Raw genomic sequence first — 7704 nt, forward strand, 5'->3', positions numbered from 1 at the left:
AATAATTATTATTTTTATTTTTATTTATTTTAAAATTTTTTTTTTTTTTTTTTTTTTTTTTTGATGTTTCGTTCTGTCGCCTGTTCTTATGTCCGAGTGGTTCTAGCTCACAAAATAACTGTTGAATTAATGAGTCAATCAAAGCCAATATTAATATATTTTTATCTCTTCTAAAATGTGTCATATAAATATCTTTTGCCATGACCCTTTTTATAGATAGTTTATTTTGAAGAGAAGAGGATCTTAATGCTTACGGTCCCCAGATCTTAACCCCAGTTTATTTTGAGAACCATAAATCGATTGTAATATTCATCATGTAATTATTAGTAGATGATGTCTACAAGCAAGAGTTGCTCAGAGTTTGTCATAATCTGCTGTGCTTCTGAAGAATCATGCCAAAACTGAAATCAGAACCATAATTAGAATAATAATTTAAAAAAAATCTTGTGGAAATAATAAACAATTAACTTATAAGTTTGCATAGTTATCTATCACCATATTTTATTTAAAAATACCAACCACACAAAAAATAAGACTAAACACAATGAATATGATATGGTTTGTTTGTGGGAACAAAATATAAGAAGGGCCAATTTCGCAACCCTGGTGAACAAAATGAGTTAAATAACAAGCACACTCATACAAACAATATTTTCTCTTTGTTTGTTATTTTTACCATGAATAAAATTAGTTCGTCCAGACTAAAGAAGCCACAGGTAAACGGGCAATTCTATGTTGTAGTGGAGAAATATCAGTCTATTTGTACTAAAACATATTTGAATTTAATTAAAGAAAATGATTTTAATGACAAAAATTCCGATTATATACAAAAAACTAGTCATTTCCAATGAATCGTGGTGTTACTGTGCAATGATTTAAAATAAGGCGTGCTTTGCTGATCAGTTTATCAAAAAGCGTGACGCGTCCAGTCGTACAGCCACCAACTCATCCTCAATACTGGAGGCGGGGCTTCTTTTTTTTCAAATACGACACAGCCACGTCTTCTATGATTGGTGGATAATTTCCTTTCTGTGATTTGATTGGTTATCTCTGGGGCAGGCGTTACATTACCTGGAGCACAGCAACTCGTCAGTAGCAGTGGCTGTTGAAACTGAAACGGAGGCGTACGAAAGGTCAGGGTGATGTGGGTTTTACCTTCACAGCATCGTGGCTTGCTTGTTTTCTAATTAAGGCAGACTCACGGCCAACACACAGCTGGTTTTCGGTGTATTGTGCAGCCGCGACAGACCAGGAACAAACCAAATAGCGAGGATGTCGGTCCCCGCTGGAAGATAATGAAGAGGCTGCGCGTTTTGTTGGTGTGCCTCATTGTAGCTCTCCTGTGCTGGTAAGCTTGGCCTCCTGTTTTCACCCAGTATTACGAAATGTTTGGTAAATAGGCGTTTAAAGAATAGGTTGACCACGTGAAACATACATTTGTGCCCAGGCATACTTATTTATTTATTGTCTTTTGCTGCACAATATTTACGAGTATACATGTTTACTGAGACGAGTCACCCCTGCTACATTAGCTAACAACATATGCCTGTTTCAGTGTGTTGGATTCAGTGTATGTATGAGTTTTAAGAAAATAACTGACTTTTGTCCTGCTTGTCATCGTAGATAACCCCCTTTGCTGTTTAAATGGGTGTGTTTGTGGGGTTGGTGATGAGGCCAGCTGTTGATAGCAGCTGAGCTAGCTAAATCCAAGTTGGTCAGTGTTGGCATATGTTTCTCAGGTGGGGGGCTGTCGCGTTCATGTAGGTAAAAACAATTCAAAGAACTGTTTAATTTTTTATTAGTCTGTAGTTTAAGATAGCCAAACAAAGATAATTTATGTTTTAGTTGACTAACTTAAAACAAAATATTACGACCCATACTGAAAAACTATATAAATTGTCTTTTGGTTATTATAATTTTTTCGTCAAATCATGTAACTAGTTATGCAGAGATCAGAATCGGCCCATTTTCTTTTAATTGACATTGACTGTCGATTGCCAGGATAAATCCTAGCCCCCGCTCAAGAATAAAAAAGCACCAAATCTAAGAATTTCCACAATTTTTATGAACTATAAATGCACCATGACACAGCATGCACGTTTTGAGTTGATTAAAAATGAGATAAATATTGGTATCCATTGTTATGACATGTACTGTTAAATATGCAGCTTTGAATAAAATAAAAAAAAAAAAAAAAAAATCAGTTTTGTTCCAGGCAGTAAATTTAAATAGTAACTGGCAGGTTTTAATTTAAAGAACGAAGGTGAACTGAGGCTTTTAAATTGCATACTTGAAATAATGATGTTTGTTTAGGGAGTTTTTCTTTCGTAGCTCCAACACAGCTCATGCATTTGCTTAATCTCGGAGGCACGCAGCAGGTAACAATGTGCTGGGTTTGTAGAATTGGATTAACAGTCCAGCTAACATTCCAACTTTATCCAGATTGTTTGTTCGGGAGAGGCCAACTGTCCCATTGGAGGCACGCAAACTGGACTTCCGATTCTGTCTGCCCTGGAGATTTTGTTGTTTTAGCCTATTGTAGTGTTTGTGTTTGAACATATGAAAGGTTTGTTTCATGCACAGTTAAAAAAATAAACGGCTCATTTTTCTTTTTTGCTTCCAAGAAAATTTCCAGGGGCTTTTTTTTTTTTGTCCAGTTTCAGAACCAAGTTTGTTTTTGTACACAGGGCATCAGAATCACTTCCTCTTACCTGAGGCCTATGTACAATACAACATAAACATTAGAAACATTATTTTTCTCATTTCCTCCTTGCCTTAGAATCAGACTTTTAGTTGTTATATTTTATTAATCGTGCCAGGGATTACTGTTTTGTAAAGCCATCATTAATAAATAAAAACTTTCCTAGCTCAGGAAATTAGAACCACGGCAGCACTCATTCCTCGGAAAGGAAATTCTGTTTTGGTTCTGTATTTGATGGAAATGAGAAGCAGAATTTGAGTATTATATATTTAGTATTCCACATAATCGCAAAATATTACCATTTTTTTCCCCCTCTAATAAATTAATTCCAATTCCTTTAGATTATTTTTTTTAAGAGATTTTGTGAGATGGTCTTTGATTACAGGATTTTAGGTGAGATGTTTTATAGGACTCAATAAAGTCTTTTTTTTTATTTTATTTTTTTTTTTACAAATATTTCATTTTTCAATTTTTTTTTTTTTTTAATCGTAGCCAATTCAGTATTTTCAGATGGACACGTTTGTCTCAGAAAACAAATGCTAAAGGAAAAGTCTCAAGAAACACAGAGCGCAAAAAGAATACAGCAGACTTTTAAGGCAACGTTTGCGTGTCAAAATCATTGATGCCCTCTTTAGACTTTCCTGCGTAGCGACTAATGGCTGCGCTCTGACATGTTCAGCAGTCATTACTAATTCAAACTCTTTTTAGCGTGCTGCTGTTGGCTTCTCCTCCCCTGGTGCCAGCTCTCTACAAATTCCCAGTAGGAGCAGGGAGAACAAAAAAGGAGAATGAAGTCCTTGCAGCAAAACCCGGGGTTTCCAAGCAAGCAAGCAGTGATTTTTAGGTTTGAACAGCAGCTGTTTGTTTTAAAAGGGCGGTCGGGAAGGATCACTTGGAGGTTTGTCGTAGCCAAGCTGTTGGCATTAACCAAATACTGCTTCAAACTGCCAGGGCTAAGGTTGATATTTCTTTTATGTCCATTTCTTACGTGAATTCTCGTCCTTTGTGTAGCTGCGGTGCACAGCCCCACAGCAGACTGCTTTCTGTGGGTGTCATGCTTCTCCTCCACTCTCACGTTGTCAGCAAAAGAGATCTCACTGCTTCCACGGCACGCCAGCTCCGGCTGTTGACATCAGCGCTGCTGAGGCTCTGTGTGAATGTCTTTGTGTGGAGGTGCACATTTCCAGCCAGGTGCATTGTCAGTGATAGTAGCTTTCTTGCAAACCTAGCCATTTTCCTCTCTATTTAAAAGGTATTCTTTTTACTGCATTAGGATTTATGGCAGGTTATTACTGTTTATGTTCTGCGAAAACTAGCATAAACGCACAGAAATAAAAAAGGAATCAGATTGTTTTGATTATATTTTCAGCGCAGGATTTTAAACAGAGGGTGCCTTTATTAGCTCATTTGTCGATTTTTCCATGAGCTAATAAGATTCACAGTCATTGGAAGATTATTATGTAATGTGATTGGATTAAAAGATAATTCAACAGTGAGTTGATCAGTAATGCTCCATAGACTGTGGCTGGTTGAACAAATGGGTAGAGTATCTGCAGGAATCCAGAAAAGCTGAAGGCAGTTGAGTCCTTCTGTTATCGAATTATTAATGATCACTATTGTTTTCTATTTATAAAGCGAGTTTTTTTTTAACTCCTAAGTTTAGTTTTGTGTAATGAAAAAGAAAAAACTTTGTGGCACAAAAATATCTATTTTACAGAGTTGGTATTAGCTGGTTAATTAGTCAGACTATCTGCTCTGGTTGCTAGCCTGCAGTCTGAAGTTTACTGGACGTGTCGCTTGTATTCTGCCACCTCTGAGCTCCTTTTGACCAATAAATCGCAAGTGAATACCGCAATATCTTGCACAAAATGTGAATGTACAGAAAATATAGCTAGCAGTGCAAGATGACGAAACATCATTCGACATCCATTGTGAATGAATCTGTTGCAAGTGTCCCTTTAAAAGTATAATGATGGATGAACTTTGTATCTGGGTTGCTAGCCAAAAATATTTATCCTAAATTAAATTGTATCTCAGCTTAATCGTCCTATGTCTGAGTTTTGTTTATGATAGATCCTGCTGCTGGTTGGTTGCTTAAATCCGTGTCATCATTACATCACTGCGTTTACCTGTGAAGGTGGCTTTCCCTTATGGAAGTCGATCGATGCAGCCCTTAATACACTTGGCTAAACGAATAAGAGGTGTAACGGAGGCAGGCTGACTTTAATACCTTCACCACATAGTTTTTTTGTTGTTGTTGTTTTTTCCCCACAGTACAATCTGAGGTGGCAAGTAAGCGCCTTAATCACCTTGAAGTGTTTAGTGTAAGGGGCTAGTGATGCATTTTGCACCTTGTAAGGCAATGGACTATTGATTTACAGCATGTGTCCATGTTCCTCTTAACTCAGCCTTTATCGAGCTTCCCCGAGTTGTTGCTTTCCTCTGGTGTTGTCCACTTGAGGCGACTGCTGTCTGTTATGTAAAGGTGAAGGAATGTGAAGACTCTCCTTTGTGTTTATTCTCATTTTAATACAGGTTCAGCAAGTGCAGATTTTATGTTCTTCCTGGTTTTCAAGTAACACATTTGTCAGTAAAAATAAATTCACTTTATTAAATTATTATTTATTTGACATTGATTTGATTTACCCAGTTTTACCTGTTACTCAGTCTTATCACATAAGGCTGTATGTGTTGCTATTTGCATAAATGCTCTGGGTTTGAAGTGTGAAACAAGACGGTGCTCTTTATATTGCAGAGGTGCCATGCAATTGTTCAAGTTCAAAAAAATACTTTGAGTATTGAATTACAGCTTACTGTACCTTGTATTAATTCAACATTCTTCATACAGAACATACTTTTCTGGAAGAAGAAAGTTAAGTAAGCTTAAAAAACAAGATGTTACAGAACTGCATGGTTATTTATTACAAAGATATAATGTTTTGCTAGTTCACTCTCAAGAGATTTTATGCAACGTTTTGCACCTGTAAGGAGCGTCGTGTATGCTCTGTATTTAAGCTAAAATAAACAAAATGCATTATTTTGTGAAGTGTCAAATCAACTAGCCTGTGGGCTATTACCTAACTAATTTAGTTTAAAATCAGTTTAAAAGCCTTATTTCTCAACTTCTTCCCACATAGAACCACGTACCTATTGTCTGGCCTCTGTTATTACAGCCTTGGGTTCAACACTGTGGTTTGGCAGGTCCAGTCTTGTGTGATGAGACCGAGCCGGTCCTGACACGGGGTTTTGTTCCTGCCCACTGGCCATGGAGGCTAACGAACACAAAGAGCTTTCTTGCTCCCTGCTCTTCCTATGCCCCACTTTTCACTGCACATTTCTGATGTGATATCAAAAGCCTTTTCAGACGAGGCTTCAAGATTACAGTTACAACTAAATGAAAGGCACATGTTTTGCCTCCAGCTCTAAAAAGCAATGTGAAGGAAGTCTAAAAGTAGCTACAAAGCTTTAAGGAAGGTTTCTCACTTGAGGTGTGATCTGCAGCTGCACCTTGAAATGGCCCTGTTTTTAAAAGAAATCGCTGTTGTTTTTGTTCAAGTTGCAATAAAAAGACAGAATCCTCTCCTGTTTCTGTTCCCTTGGAGAAAGGTGATATTTTTCTAGGAAGACTTGCGTTTTTAATTGAATTCAAGCTAGTAGCCTAAGGCTTTGTCGGTGGTTTAAAAGAAAAATACTTCTGTTTGCTGGTGAATCATGTTCAGAGGGTGGAGAGTGTAATTTTTTAATTTTTTTAAGGTAACGTCATAAACATTATCAAGCATGTGTTTGCCTGTAAAACAGGAGGGCACAACTCAGGACAGAGACTGGATGAATAGAAGCATTTAAATGTTTTGTGATCAAACATACTTACCGCTTCGTTATTGTACATGTTATTATTCTTTGAGAACATTTCTAATATCTAGAGGCAGTAAAACTTCAATTTTTTTCCATTAAATTTTTTCCCCCTTTGCTTGTTTTGTTGATTCATGGATTTTTGCAACTCTTACTTTCAGCACTGTATATTTTTCCTTTTTTGGTTTTCCCTGCAGACATCTTTGTACCTGTGTTTTTTCCTCTTTTTTTTTTTTTTAATTCATGGGGAAAAAGGCCCCGTCAATGGCGGACCCATGGAACGACTAGAGAACATTGCGTACTGAGGCGGGGATGTTCAGCTGGAGCGTTTTGCATAAAACATTCACCATCAACTGGCTACTTGAAGCAAGATGCTGAAGTAACTGGCTGTAATATTTAGATGGTGAAACATCAGACTTAAACGCATGTTGTGGCATCGTTTTGTTTGCTGAATTGGAAAACAATTTAACAAACGAGCCAAAACGATCTGTGTTGTTCAGATCCAAAATGTCAGCCTTCAATGTTTATCTTAAACAACTTGATATTTTGGAGGCTGTTGTGTATATGTGAATCGCTGACTCAGCAGTTTGGTAAAATTAGTCTGAATTTGGGTTTTTGTTTTGTTCACCAGCTGTCCCGACAGTATTGTGGTATTGACGCTCACACCAACTAACCCGGACGAGGACGCTGGCTTCTGCTTTCAAACTGAATTATATCACATGAATGAATCCTTCCACCTCATTGTTCTGCTCTGATGTTCCCAACATCACATTCCCAGGCCTGTTTGATCCCAGTCTGACTGGAACCAGGGAAATGCTCTGGATTTTTAGCATAGACGGATAAAGACCCAGAGTTGCAGTTTCCCTAAATTATAAAGCAAAATTATCCATTTTGCTTTATAATTTAGAAGACTAAATAATAAATTGTTTTCAGAAAACCTGAAAAGTGTGGCATACTTTTGTTTTCCCTTCTTTTTTTTTTATGTGATTCTCTACATAAAATCCAGTGATCCAATTCCCCTCAGAGGTCTCTTAAGTGATTGAATCCATCTGTGTGTAATTTAATCTCGTCAGATATTTGTTAAAAGAACATGAGACCGAGGAACGCAGCAGGCAGATCAGGAATGACATTGTGGAAATGTTTAAAGTGTGACG

At 37.2% G+C, this 7704-nt stretch overlaps 1 protein-coding gene across 5 annotated transcripts in view; it reads left to right on the plus strand.

Moving 5' to 3' along the window:
* Positions 1 to 1083: 1083 nt before the first annotated feature.
* The window catches only part of suco (SUN domain containing ossification factor), a 48117-nt gene continuing 41496 nt past the window's right edge, over positions 1084 to 7704 (plus strand). For all 5 annotated transcript variants that reach the window (XM_015020483.1, XM_015020484.1, XM_015020485.1 and 2 more), the window contains exon 1: positions 1084 to 1348. In XM_015020483.1, coding sequence (XP_014875969.1) covers positions 1296 to 1348 — 53 coding nt within the window. In that variant the 5' untranslated portion in view covers positions 1084 to 1295. The remainder of the gene's footprint in view (positions 1349 to 7704) is intronic.

The sequence above is a fragment of the Poecilia latipinna genome, unplaced genomic scaffold (genome assembly GCF_001443285.1).
Source record: "Poecilia latipinna isolate Pla-1442-1.1 unplaced genomic scaffold, P_latipinna-1.0 Scaffold2594, whole genome shotgun sequence".
NCBI classification, from domain to species: Eukaryota; Metazoa; Chordata; class Actinopteri; order Cyprinodontiformes; family Poeciliidae; genus Poecilia; species Poecilia latipinna.